This window comes from Ailuropoda melanoleuca, chromosome 2 (assembly GCF_002007445.2).
Source record: "Ailuropoda melanoleuca isolate Jingjing chromosome 2, ASM200744v2, whole genome shotgun sequence".
In the NCBI taxonomy this organism is placed as follows: domain Eukaryota; kingdom Metazoa; phylum Chordata; class Mammalia; order Carnivora; family Ursidae; genus Ailuropoda; species Ailuropoda melanoleuca.
Genome location: NC_048219.1, coordinates 138,696,425 through 138,714,680, shown reverse-complemented (window position 1 = coordinate 138,714,680; position 18,256 = coordinate 138,696,425). Strand labels below are relative to the sequence as shown.

The 18,256-nt window shown below is 39.1% G+C and overlaps 1 protein-coding gene across 6 annotated transcripts in view; it reads right to left on the bottom strand.

The window, feature by feature from the left end:
• Positions 1-13,674, bottom strand: part of UBR3 (ubiquitin protein ligase E3 component n-recognin 3) — a 238,463-nt gene extending 224,789 nt beyond the window's left edge. For all 6 annotated transcript variants that reach the window (XM_034654712.1, XM_034654714.1, XM_034654715.1 and 3 more), the window contains exon 1: positions 13,057-13,674. In XM_034654712.1, the coding sequence (XP_034510603.1) occupies positions 13,057-13,604 (548 nt within the window). In that variant the 5' untranslated portion in view covers positions 13,605-13,674. The remainder of the gene's footprint in view (positions 1-13,056) is intronic.
• Between the last annotated feature and the right edge of the window lie 4,582 nt (positions 13,675-18,256).

The window sequence follows — 18,256 nt, the reverse complement described above, 5'->3', positions numbered from 1 at the left end:
TTTGTCAAAGGTGCCAAAGCTATTCAATGAAGAAAGGATAGTATTTTCAACAACTGGCTATCCATATGCAAAAAAATGGATTCTGATCTATACTTCATACCATATATAAAAATTAACTCAAAACTGCTCATGACCTAAACCTATAAAACCTCCAGAAGAAAATCTTGATGCTTAGTTAGGTAAATACTTCTTAATTCTAACATCAAAGGTAGGATCCAAAAGGGACCAACACATTGATAATGTGAACTTCACCAAAATTAAAAACCTCTGGTCTTGGGGCACCTGGGTGGCACAGCGGTTAAGCGTCTGCCTTCGGCTCAGGGCGTGATCCCGGCGTTGTGGGATCGAGCCCCACATCAGGCTCCTCCGCTATGAGCCTGCTTCTTCCCCTCCCACTCCCCCTGCTTGTGTTCCCTCTCTCGCTGGCTGTCTCTATCTCTGTTGAATAAATAAATAAAATATTAAAAAAAAAAAACCTCTGGTCTTCAAAAGATATTGTTAATAGATAAGCCACAGACCAAGAAAAATTATTTGCAAATCATATATCTGATAAAGGACTTGTACCCACAATAGGTAACGACTACCAAAACTTAATAAATAGAAGGGTGCCTGGCTGGTTCAGTCAGTGGAGCATGAGACTCTTGATTGTAGGGTCATGAGTTCAAGCTCCATGTGGGTGTAGAGCCTACTTTAAAAAATAAATAATTAAAATAAAATAATGTGAAAAAGGTTAATACTTAGAAACAAAGGAAACAAACAAACCAATAAGAAAAAAATAGGCAGGGGGGGCCCAGGTGGCTCAATCAGTTAAGTGTCTGCCTTCCGCTCATGTCACGATCTCCGGGTCCTGGCATAGAGCCCATATCAGGCTCCCTGCTCAGCAGGGAACCTGCTTCTCCCTCTCCCTCCGCTGCTCCCCCTGTTTGTGCTCTCTCAAGCTCTCTCTCAAATAAATAAATCAAATCTTTAAAAATAAATTAAAATTAAAATTAAAAATTAAATTACTATAGGCATAAAAGTAATTGAAACCCTAACTAAAGAGTAAGACTTTTTTTAAGGAAGAACAAGTAAAAAAAAAAGGGGGAGGGGAGTCAACATGAAAAGATTTTCCTAGAACTGAAAAATACATTTATTCAAATTAAAAACTTAATAGACAAGCTAAACAACAGATGAGATAGAGCTGAAGAAGGAATTATCTAGAAGATAGATCTGGGGAAATCACCTTCAATTCAGCCCAAAAAAGATAAATGGATAGAAAATGAGTAAGCTCTAGTACTCAGAAGACAGAATGAGAAGATCCAACAAATACGTTACAGCAGTCCCAAAACAGAAAAGAAAGAATGGGAGAGACTTGAAATTCAAAGGGACAATGGTTGAGGATTTCCAGAAGCGATGAGACAAAAAATCCTCATCTAGAACCAACCCAACAAATAAAGTCACACCTAGACACATCATAGGGAAAAAGTAAATCTTAAAAGCAACCAGTGAATAAAGGAGATTACTTACAAAGGAACAATTAGATTAAAAAACTTCTCAAAAATCGAGACCAGAAAACAACAGAATAGTATCTTCAAAGTGCAAGGGAAAACAAACATAACTAAAATTCTCCAGCGAGGTAAAAATACTATTCAAGAGAATAGGCGAGGGGCACCTGGGTGGCACAGCGGTTAAGCGTCTGCCTTCGGCTCAGGGCGTGATCCCGGTGTTATGGGATCGAGCCCCACATCAGGCTCCTCCGCTATGAGCCTGCTTCTTCCTCTCCCACTCCCCCTACTTGTGTTCCCTCTCTCACTGGCTGTCTCTATCTCTGTCGAATAAATAAATTAAAAAAAAAAAAAAAAGAGAATAGGCGAAAACTACTCTAGCATTTGATTGCATTATGTTATTTAACGTTTGTGAAGCTTTGTGTGTTCTGTTCCTTTTATCCATAAAGTCCTCCTTCACCTCCCAAACCTCCCTGCAGATCAAATTCAAATTCTTTGTAAAGTTTTGCTTAACATTCACTAATATGCAGTAACAACAGAGGCCCTAGGAAAGAGCTAAGAACATAGATTTTGGATGTGGACAGAAATGGTTGTGAATAAGAGCTGTGTAACTTTGGTCAAATTGCTGCTCTGAGACAATATTTTACTTATGTAGATGATTATATCAATCCCTAGGGGCTTGTTGAAAATGTTAAATGAGATATATGTAAATTGCTGATATAAAATAAGCACTCATTAATAAGAAAATCTACAGATTAACTACTTAAAAAACTTCAATATAAAAACCCAATAGTATTTGAAAATGTTTATAATATAAAATACTGGACAAAAAGCAATAAACAAGAAATTGGAAAAAGTAGTTTTTTTCAAAAATAAGGTATCAGGGAATAAATCTAACAAAAGATATGCAATTTATGGAGGAAGTTACTTTATTGGAAGCAAAAACAATTTACACTACACTCATGGATAGGCAGCTAAATACTATAAAGACAATCATATATGTATTCCACTGTAAAGTATTCTACTGCATTACTAACCCACAGTTCACTAATCTCACTGTTGCCAATTTTTCCCAATTTCAAATGATATTATAATGAATATCCTCGTTCCTGTCTCCATTTGCAATGTCCTCAAATTTAATGTGATTCCAATCGATATCTAACACAAATTTTCCACAAAATTTGACAAGCTGACCCTGAAATTCAAGTGAAAGAGTTAGGGACCAAGAATGGCCAAAGATTCTTTTGAAGAGCAATAATAAGGGAAATCCTCCCATATCAACATTTATTCTTATGTTAGAATAATTACAGCTGTATAATACTGTTGCAAGAGACATACCAATATAACAGAGAGCTTGGACACATGTAAGAAATTGATACACGACAGGGGTAGCACTATATAGGTTGAGGGAGGGGGAAAAAATGACTGTTCAATAAATGGTGCTAAAACAACTGGATCCTCATACTGAAAAAGAAATAGAGCTCAATCTCATATCATATGTAAAAATAAATTCTAAATGAACTAAAGACCTAAATATGAAATGCAAAAACTTAATCGTTTAGAACAAAATAGTATTTTTTTAAACTAAGGCAGAGAGAACTGCTTTTAAAAGACACAAATAATACAATGGGGCCCCTGGGTGGCTCAGGTGGTTAAGCATCTGCCTTAGGCTCGGGTCATGATCCCAGGGTCCTGGGATCCAGGCCCATGTCCAGCCCTCTGGTCAGTGGGGAGCCTGTTTCTCCCTCTCCCCCTCCCTCTGCCCGCCCCTCCACCTGCTTGCACACTCACTCTCTCACTCTCTCTCTCTGTCAAATAAATAAATAAAATCTTTAGGAAATAAATTTAAAAAAGACAAATAATACAAACTATAGAAGAAAAATTATATTTCTACTTTAAAGCTTTTTGCCACACTATTATACATTACGAGGGAGAAAGACAAGACACAGACTGAAAGATGAAATTAGGAATCTACATAACTAGGAATCAGTATCTAGAATATATACATATAGTTGTCATAAAACTCAGTAATACAAAACAGAAAACCCAACATAAAACAGGAAAAGACTATGAACCAGCAATTCAAAAAGAAAGAACTCAAATGGCCTAAAAACATTAAAAGATGTTCAACTTTACTAATCTGAAAATGCAAATTTAAAAAGTATGTTTATATCCAACAGACCAACACACACAAAGTATGTGTGTGTATGTGTGTGTGTGAAGAATAGCACACTCTATGACATAGCAATCCCTCTCCCACAAATCTATCCTAGAAAAATTCTAGTATATATATACAAAGAGACACATGGGAAAATGTTCACTGCAGCCCTGCTAACAATGAAAAAATGTAAAGCATCTAATTGTCCCGTAGCAAAGAAACAGATCGCCAAACCACGGTTTAATCATACCACAGAATACTTAGTAGCAGTTAGAAATGAATCCATATTAGTAACTTGGTAAGTGAAAAAGGCAAGCTTCAAAAAGATTCATATAATTTATGCACAATTTTAACACTAAAACAATCCATATATTTGTTTAAATGTAGCAAAAGTACTAAACATGCATGGATTTTCGCACAGGAATTTCAGGGTAATAGTAACCCCTGCGGAGGGAAAGAGAAAGGAAGGGACAAGATGACCCTTAGTTTTTTGGTCAAAAAAAGCTCTATAGGGGCACCTGGGTAGCTCAGTCGTTAAGCGTCTGCCTTTGGCCCAGGGCGTGAACCTAGGGTCCTGGGATCCAGCCCCGCATCAGGCTCCCTGCTCCGCTGGGAGCCTGCTTCTTCCTCCCCCAGTCCCCCGGTTGTGTTCCCTCTCTCACTGGCTGTCTCTCTCTGCCAAATAAATAAATAAAATCTTAAAAAAAAAAAAAAAAGGCTCTATAGCAAATAGGGCAAAAGGTTAACATCTATTAATCTCAGTGGTGAGTACAAAGGTATTTTTTATATTACTTTTGTACCTTTCTATATATTGAAAATGTTTCATAGCTGAAAATAGTTTGAATGGGTTTTATATAACATAAAAATGATTAGGAAATACGATTACAATCTAATAAGACTTCCAATTGCTCTGTTGTAGTTAAACCTTATTACAATGAAGATGACTAGAGATTACACTTCCAGCTCAAGTAGAAAGTTCTACACTAAGAATCTGTCTATACTATTTCTGGTAAACTAGCAATGGGAGAAAAAAAAAAAGTAAAATGAACACAGAAAAGAGAACAAAAAATTTCTTCAACTCTTTCCTTCAAGCTCTTCAATCATGAGAAATGTCATGTTCCCTTGCTTGAATTCATGACCTGAGTTAGATGGATATTGCAGTAGAGAAAATTCTAGATTCACAGGGAAGAAAATTTCACAAGTAATCCGTGTAAATCCATGGATACATACATAAATCATTTAAGAGATTAGTTCTAACACTCTCCCTACAAAATCAATAACACAAAATATGATACAATTGACCAATTTACTAAAACTCTAAATATGGGGGCACCTGGGTGGCATAGCGGTTAAGCGTCTGCCTTCGGCTCAGGGCGTGATCCGGGCGTTATGGGATCGAGCCCCACATCAGGCTCCTCTGCTATGAGCCTGCTTCTTCCTCTCCCACTCCCCCTGCTTGTGTTCCCTCTCTCGCTGGCTGTCTCTATCTCTGTCAAATAAATAAATAAAATCTTAAAAAAAAAAAAAAACAACTCTAAATATGTGTGAGAGGATATAAATAAAAGAGATAGATATGGCATAGGTCTTTATCATCATATCTTTATTGAAAGTTTTTATTTGTAGAGATATAACCTAGAGATGACAAAAAATTGTTATAATGCAAAAAATCAAATCCTGCAATACAGTTTCACACTGTACTTATGTTACAGGAGTGTTGCCCCCACAGATCAGCTTGACAGTGAAAGTAAAACTTTCCACCGGACTTTGCAGAAGATACAACATGAAACTTCAAGAACAAGAATATATGTAATGAGTTAAAGAAATAATGGAGGATCCCACTGCAATGGAGATTATTAAATTGGCAGTGCAAGGAGAGGCCACATGTGAGTACAGGTGATCCTTGAAAGAGAACTCTCACTAGAATATGAAAGGATACTACAATCAGAATATCACTGTTTTGCAAACCCTAATAAAAATATGGATCTGGACAATAATAAACAATAGCTACTAAAATCTTTAACAAGATAGGTAACTTTATAATAAATGGATCACACTGACAAATCTGAGCCCACAGATTAACCCTAGCATTACCTAAAGGAGAGACAAGGAAACATTCTGTAGCTCCTGATATGATCCAACAGGAAGTATAAAACCATTATGAAGTTTCCTTGCTAAACAAAACAAAGAAATAGAATCTAAAACTTGATCAAGAGTATAGATCCTAACCACTGGTTTACAGGAAATAATGGGCAGAGGAACAAGTTAAACATCACATCTCAGAGATGCAATCAGTAATACCCAGAATGCGGGTTCCTTCAACTAGTAAATTGCAGAAAAAAAAAAAAAAAAAAAAAAAGGAGGAGGATGGTGAAGGGGGTATAACATAAAAGAATCCTAAGAGATATAACAACCAACACAATATGAGGGCCTTGTTTGAATCCTAATTCTAAATAAACCTTAAGAGATCATTCATGAAACAACTGGGAAAATCTGAACATACACTGGATATTTGAAGACTTTAAGAAATAATTGTGAATATTCAGGTGTGGTAAATGGTACTGTGGTTGTTCTTTTAATTGTCATAAAATATACATAACATAAAACTTATCATTTTAACCTTTTTCTTAAGTGTACAGTTCAGTAATATTAAGAACATGCACACCGTTGTGCAGCCATCACCACAATCCATCTGAAGAACTTTTTCATCTTCCCAAATTAAAACTCTGTCCCCATTCCCCTCTCCCTCCAGCCCCTGGCAACTACCATTCTACCTTCTGTTTCTAAAATTAAACTATTGCAGGTACCTCATAAAAATAGAATCATACAATATTTGTCCTTTGCATTCAGCTTATTTCACTTAGCATAGTCTTCAAGAATCGTCCCTACCGTAGCATGTGTCTGAACTCCATTCCTTTTAAAGGCTGAGTAATAGTCCATCTTATGTATATACCACATTTTGCTTACCCATTCATCTGTCAATGGACATTTGGGTTATGTTTTATTTTTAAGAGTTCACATCTCTTTACTGAGGTACATACTCAAATATTTATAAGTTAAATTATAAGATAGCTGAGATTTGCTTCAAAATACTCCAGTTTGGAAAGAAAGGGCACAGGGCGGGGGCGGGGGGGGGGGAGTGTTAATAAATGGAACAATATATCGCTTCTCACTTAACAGATTAACAAAGATCAAAAGACTGATAACACCAGGACACCTGGGTGGCTCAGTCATTAAGTGTCTGCCTTCGGCTCAGGTAAGGATCCTAGCGTCCTGGGATTGAACCCTGAGTCGTTGAGCTCCCTGCTCAGCAGGAAGCCTGCTTCTCCCTCTCCCACCCACCCTGCTTGTGTTCCCTCTCTTGCTGTGTATCTGTCAAATACATAAAATCTTTAAAAAACAAATAAGTAAAAATAAAAAAATAAAATACCAAAACACCATATATATTGGCCAGGATGTGGGGAAACATACTCTTTCATTAATTGTTGGCAGAGTGTAAATTCACATCTTTGGAGGGCTCTATCAAAGTTTAAAATGTACATTTTCTTTAACCAAGATAATAGCTTCTAGGAATTTATCCTCACCCATGTGCACACACATATACACAAAGAAGTGTATATAAGCATACTGACTGCAACAATGTTTATAATAGTCCAAGACTGGAAACAATTTAAATGTCTATCTGTAGGGAAATGACAGCATAAATTACAGGAAAAAAATATAAAACTGCAATGAAATACAGTTTGTTAAAAAAAAATGAAATGGTTCTATGTGTACTATTAAGAGATAGTGTACAATAATTATGTTAAGAGGGAAAAAGCCAGGTACAGAAGAGTATGACACTATTTAGCCAGACATTCACTGCTTCCATTTCTGGCACTGCCACATACCAAATAAACCTAAAAAACCTAAAAATGTCACACAACAAAAGAGCTATACTTGCAGAGTAAATTATAATTAACATCTTTTAAACCTATAGCTAAGCTTAAAAGAAAATAAGGGAACTCTGTCACTGAGGAGTGGGATGGAGGAAAGAGGAACCCTTTTTACTTATTCACTTATTTTTGTTTAAGATTTTATTTATCTGAGAGACAGAAAGCATGAGCAGTGCAGAGGGATCATGACCCAAACCAAAGGCAGACGCTTAACTCACTGAGCCACACAGGTGCCTCTCCACATATTTTTATGTTATAACCTATATGTATTACTTTTGAAATTAAAAAAGAAAGAAATTATCCCTAAAGCACTCTCAAAAAAGATGCTATGGGTTTAATAATAAATAATCAATTTAATAATTAATCAATGAGTAACTAAACCAATATAATCTCAGGGCAAATTTTCAGGTATAACAGCCACTATTTTATCCAACTTAATTCAATTTAATTCATCCAATTTACTAAGCACCTACTAAATGCAAGAGACTACGCTGACCTCTGATTAATAGCAAGATAAGGTTCCTATTTTTTAAAGAGCTTAGCATCTGTGAGGAAGAACAACCAAGGAGGCAAAAAAAAAAAAAAAAAAAAAAAATCTATAGGGGCGCCTGGATGGCTCAGTCGTTGAGCATCTGCCTTCAGCCCAGCGTTCTGGGATCGAAGCCCCACATCAGGCTCCTCTGCTGGGAGCTTGCTTCTTCCTCTCCCACTCCCCCTGCTTGTGTTCCCTCTCTCGCTGGATGTCTCTCTGTCAAATAAATAAATAAAATCTTAAAAAAAAAAAATCTATAAATACAGGATAGAACATGAAAATGGTCAACCTCTGCACCAAAATTTGAGAACTAAATGTTTAAAATTCCAACTTCTGGGTGTCTGGGTGGCTCAATCGGTTAAGCGGCTGCCTTCAGCTCAGGTCATGATCCTAGGGCCCTGGGATCGAGTCCCGAATCGGGCTCCCTGCTCACCAGGGAGTCTGCTTCTCCCTCTGTCCTCCCCGCTGCCTGTGCTCCCTCTCTCTCTCTCTCTCTTTCAAATACAAAAATAATAAAATAAAATTAAAATAAAATAAAAAATAAGTGAATAAAATTTCAACTTCTGGTTAGCACCATCAGAACCCCAAACCAATTAGACATTATTTTAGATTTTTCATTACTTTTTTTTAATTTATCCATCCATCAACCATTTTTTTGACAATGATTGTATTTATTCATTAGTGGCAAAAATATGCTGTTATATATACAGTTCTTAATATCTAGTTTCCATAGCCATTGTGATTTCATCCCACAAATGAATTTTCTTTTTTTCTTAAGATTTTATTTATTTACTTATTTGAGAGAGAGAGAAAGAGACAGAGAGAGAGCACAAGATGGGGGAGGGTCAGACGGAGAAGCAGACTTCCTGCTGAGCAGGGAGCCCAATGTGGGACTCAATCCTGGAACGCCAGGATCATGACCAGAGCCAAAAGCAGACACTTAACCAACTGAGCCACCCAGGCACCCCCACAAATAAATTTTCAGTTGTTTTTTTCCTTTGGTTTGTATACCTGTTAATATTTCCACACCATATCAATACCACTACAAAAATAACTGAATCCTCTCCCTATATTTTTATAATTATAAATTTGAATATTAAATAGTAATATAGGTTGTGGTAGATCCAACATTCTTCCCCATCTCCAATCACACATCCTACCCACAACAGACACCTGGGAAAAGGATTAAGCACAGCAGGTTTTCTAAGAAAGCAGATACAGAGAAAATAGAATCCTTCCTTAAAAATTTGCTGAACAATGGTATTTAAAAATTTCTACTGCAGTTACAATAACAACCCCAAAAACAACATGTCTTTAATTTTTAGCAACCTAAAGGGATTTTAAGAAATATCAAAAACTGAGAAAAGTTAAATATATTCTGTCCATGTTAGTGTAGTCCAGCTTTGCCCACCAGGAACACTACTATAATTTGTTGATGACTTTCAGTTCTGAAAAGTTCCAGAGGCAGCCTTTTAACCTGAACTGTTGGCTAACATCACTTACATCTGTCCAGGCAGTAGATTAGGTGTGTAGCCCAGAATTATTCTATCTAACTCAAAGAACTGTAAAAATTTCAGAATTTTCACATGGCCACAATACACTTATTGTTTACTCTTGCCCTTTATGAAAATGGACATGGTAGCTGCCGGCATATACAGGCAATAGCTCTGCATTCCGGATAAGCAATAATAATTATTTAACACTATGTATCAACTCACAGAGGGCTGCCACACTAGGGAAAAAATAAGAATCTACCAGACATCAGTAAATGTAAATGCTTTAAGATGAGGACTCATCCTGCATGAGTACCTTCAAAGAAACAACTGAGATATTTCTGCTCCTACATGGAAGCATCACAACTGAGATCAGACTTACAACTCATGCAGACTAATCTGATTATTATGACTGTGTTCCAAAATTCAGGAAAGAATCAATATTATTTCCTACTTTCCCCTTCTTTGGGGGTCCCAAATGCTAACCTCATCTAAGAAAAAATATCTATATATCAATAAAGGATTGTTCCAATTCCCATTTTAAAATCCCTCTTAAAAATTAATTTAAGTTTTTAAAAAGAAAAAGAAAAAGAAACAAACGTCCAAATAAGAATGGCATATTAAAAAAAAAAAAAAAAGACAATAACACAGTATTGAACAGAAGTCCACAGCAGGAATGCTATCTGTAGAGGCAGTAGAAAGAAATGTTGAGCTGTCACTCTCTGGAGCCAGCAGGCTAGCAGTAGCTTACTACCTAGATAACCCTGAGTGAAGTTTTTTAAAACTGTGCTCCACTTTCCTCTTCTGTATCATGGGAATAATGACTAACAATCTCAGGTTTGTTGAAGATTAAATGAGTTACATAATGTAAAGCAGTTAATATTTGACTGCTGTTCACCAAACAGATGGATAAAAATCCGAAATGTTGGGGGTGCCTGGGTCACACAGCGGTTAAGCGTCTGCCTTGGGCTCAGGGCGTGATCCCAGCGTTATGGGATCGAGCCCCACATCAGGCTCCTCTGCTATGAGCCTGCTTCTTCCTCTCCCACTCCCCCTGCTTGTGCTCCCTCTCTCGCTGGCTGTCTCTATCTCTGTCAAATAAATAAAATCTTAAAAAAAAAAAAATCCAAAATGTTAATAACACTCTTTTGATGAGGCTGTTGGAAAACAGAAGTCTGATACTTTCCTTAGTACTCATTATAGAGAGCAATTTGTAAATCCCACCATTGGGAATTTATCTCACTGATATTTTTGCACAGGTGTAAAAAGACAGGTATATGGGCACCTGGATGGCTCAGTCGTTAAGCCTTGAGCTCAGGTCCTGGGATTGAGCCCCACATTGGGCTCCCTGCTCAGCAGGGAGTCTGCTTCTCCCTCTCTCTCTCTCTCTCTGCCCCTGCTCATTCGCCCTCTCGCTCACTCTCTCTCAAATAAATAAATAAAATCTTTAAAAAAAAAAAAAAAAGACAGGTATACCAGGTTTTTTATTTCATACTGGAAACCCAAATGTCAAATATCAAAAATGATGATAAAGAGTGGCGTGGCGTTGTGTGGTGCCTGGGTGGCTCAGTTGGTTAAATGTCCGAGTCTTGATTTTAGCTCAGGTCATGATCTCAGGGTTGTGAGATAGAGCCCCACAATGTGCTGGGTGTGGAGCCTGCTTAACATTCTCTCTCTCTCTCTCTCTCTCTCCCCCCTTCCCTGGTTCGTGCTCATTCTCTCTCTTTCTTAAAAAGCAAAAACAAAAAACAGAAAAATAAATTTAAAAAGAGTGGCAAATTTGTGACATGAACACTATACAGATTTTTTTTTTTAAAGTAGACTGAGTACACTGATTTACTGACATGGAAAGACCTCTTGGTAAGTGCTTGGTAAGTAAAAATGCAAGATGTTACATTACTTTTTACATAAAAAGAAATTGAATAATCAAAATACATATTCATCCTTGTTTGTTTTTGCACTAAGAGAAAGTAGTAATGTTGGGAAGGAACTGGGCAGACGAAATAAAGGATGGGAGGGAAACTTCAAACTGTGCATCCTTTTATTTTTTTCTCTTTTGCTTTTTTGGCTACATGAATATTTTACCTTTTTACTACTGCCACTGTTGTTGTTAGTAGTAGTAGTGATAGTAGTTACAAGCTCAAAATACCTCCTTTCTGAAGCCTTTTTCATACTCTCTCTGCACAGAAGCCTTCTCTAACTCCCCGACTATTTAAAGAATTTATCATTTTCTACTCCCATGTAAGCCGCTTAGGAGGTAGGTCAATGTCTTGTTCATTTTTAATATCGTAGGAGCCTTGCTTGCACCTGACAGATACAAACATTCTGTAGTAACAGTAACCTACAAGTACTCCAAAGAAGAAAATAGTGACCCTTTCTAAAAGGAGTATGCTCTATCATTAATTTTAAGACTGAAAATTTTAAAACTTGAATAACTGGATTTGCTAACATTCTTTCAACTACTGCCCAGCCAAAATGTCCTCTCTTTCGCCAAGTTTTTTTCTTTTCCCAGGACTTTCCCAGACATTGATATCATGTCCCAAGCCAAGACACTACATGTACCAACTCTTTAACTCACTGCAATCTCTGAAATGCCTTTTGTCCTAAGTCCCAACACCCTGGTCCATTTCTCCTATCGAAAAAGCATTTGTTGACTGTCTCCTTTTAGATAGAGGTTCACATATTAGTGAATAAAGTGTCCGTTTAACTGGAGAAGACCTAATACTTGATTCCTAATTCGCTCAGTGTTTTGTTTGTTCTTCTGGTATGTAGGGTGTTCTATAACCGACTGCTCAGTAGCCCAATTCTAGATGTCATTCCAGCACACCAAATACTCCACTGACAGCTCAACAGTCACTTTTCATGCAGGCCCCTCCCCTTCCCTCCTCCCTCAACCCTCATAAGCTCTAGAGCTCCTTCCCCGATACCGACAGACACACTGACAGTTCAGAAGTCCTTCTACACAAGCTGTCCTCCCCTGCAGCTGCAAGACCACCTTCCCGACTCTTACCATCCTGAGACCCAATTCGGTCCCCAATACCATCCCCCTCCCAGCCAATCCAAATCACATCATCAATTTCTTGCCAAGAACCAGGCAGCTTTAAAGCTTTTTCCCAGTAAGTACACAATTGACAGCTCGACACCAGATTGCCCAAGTATCCTTTCCTCCTCCTTCCCCTCCTACCCCACGCACTGGCTCTTCTGTCGCTACCGCTCACTCGCCCTGGCTTCCCCGAAAATTCACAGCTTCGTTCCGTAAACACGCTCTCCGCTCTCCCCATTCTCTTTCCACTGCTGACAGCTCAGTCACCTCCTTCCCCATGTGGCTGCACCCTCCCCCACTCCTTTCCCTTGACAGCTCAGGGTCGGCTCCCAGCCTTCCCCCCGCCCCAGGCCTCCCCAGACCTGGCTTGGGCCGCCCGCGGTGCCCCCCGGCCCGGAGTAGGGCTCCACTCACCCACTCTCCCGCATCACGTTGCTGTCCCCGCAGTCACAGGCACCCCCAGCCTGGCTGCGGAACATATTGAAGTCGTGTCCGGTGTGGTCGCCCTGGTGGAAGCACTCCGCGCACAGCGACATGCAGGGGGAGATGCCGCACGTCCGGCAGCGGTAGGCCACGAAGTTGGCTGTCCAGACCAGGCCGCAGAGCGCCGCGGGGTCGTAGGCCCGCACCGCCGCGCAGAACTCGTCGTAGCCTCCGCCGCCCGCCAGAAGGCACTTACACCACTCCAGGGCCTCCTCCTCTGCCGCCCCCGGACCGCCCCCGCCGCCGGCTGCCGCCGCCTCCTCGCCGTCCGCAGCAGCGGTCAGCGGCCGCTCGGCACTCAGCACCCGCTCCAGCAGCGCCTGTAGCTCCTCGGCACCTGCCCTGTTGTCCGGCCGGCTGAGGGCCGCCTTCAGGTGCGCCGCGGTGGCAGCCTTGTCCAGGGACAGCCCAGGTGCCGGCAGCTCGGGTTGGGGCGGCTGCGGCCCCCCGACGGCCGCCGCGGCCGCCGCCGCCGCCATGATGAGAGCTCAGAATTTGGAGAGCCCAGGGCCGGCGGCTCCTCCCGGGAGGGTGGGGGAATTGACTGCTGCGATTGCTCGGCCCGCCCAACTCTCGCGATACCCCGGAGCCGCCGCGCACCTCCGTCCGCGTCCCCGCCCCTGCACACGCCCCCTCGAGCATCGGGGCCTGCTCCCCGCCCCTCTCTCGTGGGTCCTCGTCTGTCCTCCTCTTGGCTCCCAAAGTTGAGAGCCACTGAAATAAGGGACCCACCTTTAAAAATATAGATATATACGGACAACTTTAATATGGACCATATGAAAAATCTTAAATATGGACTTTTTTTCCTTTATTTACCTGGACTATAGTAATTATACACAGCATCTTTCGGATGTATTTTAAGCATTTGCATTTCGTTTTGAGATGTAGATTCCCATTGTTATTAACCCTTAATTATTATTGAACCACTATTACTATTGAAGCAAACTCCTAATTTTCCCCCTGAATCAGTTCTTACCCTCACACTATTAACAGGTTAATCTAAAGTACATTTTTTTAGACGATTAAAGCACACTACATTCTTACTATGCTTCTGTTCAAAATCCTGGTTGGGGGGGGCTCGTTAAATCTTGTCTCAAAAACCCACCTATTTTTCTTTTTTTCTTTTTTTAGATTTTATTTTTTTTTAAAGAGTTTGACAGAGAGCGAGAGAGGGAACACAAGCAGAGGGAGTGGGAAAGGGAGAAGCAGACTCCTCATTGAGCACCGACCACTATCGGGGCTTGATCCCATTACCCCAGGATCATGACCTGAGCTGAAGGCAGATGCCTGATGACTGAGACACCCAGGCGCCCCAGATTTTATTTATTTATTTCAGAGAGAGAGCGCGAGAACGCCCATGCATGAGCAGGGGAGAAGGGCAGAGGGAGAAGCAGGCTCCCGCTGAGCAAAGTGCCCCACTAGGGCTCTGTCCCAGGACCCTGAGATCATGACCTGAGCGAAAAGTAGATGTTTAACAGACTGAGCCACCCATGTGCCCCCAAAACCCACCTATCTTTCTATCCTTCTCTCCTGACACCACTCCAAGTTTGTCATATGAAAGAGACCAATGGGGCTGTTCACTGTTTTATGAGGCTTTATCATTTCCTGTCTCTGGGTCTTTATTGTTCCTAGTTCCCACACTACTCCATCCCACTCACTCACCCTACAACCTAATTTAGCTCAGTCTACCCATGTAATTTCTTTTGTTCCAAAGGATGGTTCTTAACTTGCTTGATGATACCAGTTTTGCTTGTTTGTTTTTTCTAAACTCTATGCTGGACGTGAGCTTGAACTCAGCACCCCAAGATCAAGAGTCACATGCTCTACCAACTGACCCAGCCAGGCACCCCTTGATGACATAACTTATTGCCTTTACTGTAAAATTTCATCTCCACCTCACTACTAATAGGTAAATTTCCTGAGGGCAAAGAATGAGTCTTCTTCGTCATTGGCCATAAATGTTCAAATATTTGTCTGATTATTGTTAAATAGAACATACTTATAATAGATAACGTTTGTTGCATATTTTTTATGGGCCCTGCTCTTTATATATGTTATTTCTTTTAATCCTCTCAATAATTCTATGAGGTAAGTACTGTTAATAGAGGAAACTAAAACTTAAGGAGGTGATTTATGTGCCCCCGCACAGCTGGCAATTAAATGAAATGTGACCAGAACCCAGATTCATCTGATTCCAAAGCCTGGCTCCTAACTACCACACCAGTATTTTCAAAACCTGCCTGATGCCTACGAATCACCTGAAGCTCTACTCACAAAAACAGATTCCCAGGAACCATCTCAGATCTGAGGAATCAAAATCGCCAGAGGTTATACTACCCTAACAAAATCTGAATCTTGAGGGAGATAATCATTAATGATCCTTCCAGAACTAAAAATCTACAGCTTATTAAAGTTTCCACAGCTTACTTCCAGACAGCTGGCTGTGTTATACAAATAACTCAGTAACACATGACAGAGGACAACCAAGAATGAAAAAAACTGTAGAAGAAATAATCCAAGGGGGTAGAATAAGAATATCTCCAATCCATAACCCTGTGTTATAAATGAATTGAACACAAAACATACTATTTCATATATCCTGACCCTCTACATTAATAAGCATCTCATAATAATCATTAAGGAGTGATAACCCAAGAGTTGCTCAGTAATTCTCTTAATGAATCACCAAATTATAAACCAAGTAAATTCCAGTAACATTTCAAACTAAGGTAGAACTAGTGTGTGTGTTCACTAGTCAATGCCTATGGGTTAAGGCAGTTGGGGAATTTCTGCAAACATCCACAAAATCCCACCAGTGCATCTTTTTTGCTGCACAAAAACAACAAAACTTAAATACTAACCTGTATTTCAGTTACACAGACATTGCAGTCCATGTACAGAAATCCAGGCATTTGCCAGATTTCCCATTTATTCTGGTTATGATGATATCAGATCTGTTCAAAATCAAAGAACCATTAAAAATAACTGGTAATAACAAGAATATAAACCAACAATTGAAAAATGGGCAAAATATGTGAACAGACATTTAAAAGATATATAAATGGCCGATAGACATGGAAAAGATACTCAGCAACATTAGTCATCAAGGAAAATTACATCTATAAGATACCACTATATTACCCACTAGAATGGTAGTAATCAAAAGATAGACAATAACAAATGTTGGCAAGGATATGGAGAAACAAGAACATGGATGGACCTAGAAGGTATTATACTAAATGAAATAAGTCTGAGAAAGACAAATACCATATGATTCCACTCATAAATGGAATCTAAAAAAAAAAATAAATAAATAAACAAACAAGAATCAGACCTATAAATACAGGGAATAAAATGATGGTTGCCAGAGGGAGGGGGGTGAAGGGTTGGGCAAAATGGGTGAAGGGAAGTGGGAGATACAGTCCTCCAGTTATGGAATGAGTAAGTCATGGGAATAAAAAGCAGGGCATAAGAAATACAGTCAATGATATTGTAATAGCAATGTCATGGGACAGATGGTAGCTATACTGGTAGTGAACAAAGCATAACGTATAAACTCGAATCAAAGCACTAAGTTGTACACCTGAAACTAATGTAACATTGTGTATCAACTATACTCAAACTAAAAAAAGGGGGGGGGGTTCCTGGCTGTCTCAGTTGATAGAGAATGCAACTCTCGATCTCAGGGTCCTTAGTTCAAGCCCCACATTGGGCATGGAACCTACTTAAAACAAAATTTAAAAATTAAACATAAATTTATCATAGAGCCCTGCAGTTCTACTCCTAGTTATCTACCCAAGAAAATCTACACCGTATAGCCACCCAAAGACTTAGAGGTAAATCTTCATACCAGTATTATTCATAATAGTCCCAAAAAACTGGAAATGATCCAAAGGTCTACGAATTTGTAAACTGATAAACAAAATGTGGCATGATCATAAAATGGCATACTATTTAACAATAAAAAGAAATGAAGTATTTATTGAAACACGTTACAACATGAATAAACTTCTAAAAATGTTTTGTCAAGAAAGAAGTCAGACACAAAAGACAAATATTATATTACTCCATTTACATGAATTGTCCAGAAAAGACAAATCTATAGAGACAGAAAGTAGAGACAGAAAGTGGTTCTCTGGAGCTAGTGGTAAGAACAGAGAGTGACTGCAAATGGGTATAAGGGATCTTTTTAGGATGATAGAAACATTCTAAAGTTGGTTGGGGTGATGGTTGCACAACTGTGTAATTTGCTAAAAATCACTGAATTCAACTCTAAAAATTTTATGGTATGAAACTATACCACAAATAAAACAGTTTAAAATAATAATAGTAATCAGTAGTATTAGTTATTGTTTGAGACAAATGAAAAAATCAAGTTTCTGTCCAGGTACAAACTATTCTGCTGCTTTAGCTTTTAAAATGAATATGACAAGCTCTCAAATCTTTGCTTCTCCTAGAATGTTTGGAGCTTCTATCATTTGGATACAGGAAGTCTGACATTTTTCTCTTTCAGTGCATGAATGCAATATAAAAACTCTTCTTCTAAATTACCTCTCAAATCACTGTGCTGTGTCATGGGGAATTCCTACAAGGATCGTATTTCCATGAGGGAAAGCCAGATTGAAATGCAGCTGAGAACTTTGTACTCCTTAAATGCTATACTTCATTAAATGTTACTGTTACTCTCTACTAAGGACATTGAATAAATAATGCAACATACTGCTGTTATAGAAAGCTACAAAATAGTACCTGAAGAACTGCATTTTTATTTTTATTCCATCTCAATTAATGTGAAGAAGAATCTTGTGATACTTCTAAATTGGCTTTTCAAATTAAAATAAACCACACAGGTAAGGTAAATATCTATAAATATGATAGATAACACAATTGCTTCCAAAATTGTAGAGCTTTAACAGAGAACTAACAAAGTAATGGAAACACTCCAAAGTTGCTTTTGTATTTATCAGGACTTTCTGGTTGAAAGTCCTTGAACTAGCTTAAGCCAAAAAGAGGACAATACTAGATCATACACACAATGGAGAGAAGAGGGAGATGAACCTGTCCGCATCCTCATCTTTGCTTTCAGCATGGGCCCCACTGACTCTAACAGCTTCTGTGCGTGAGCCTTCCC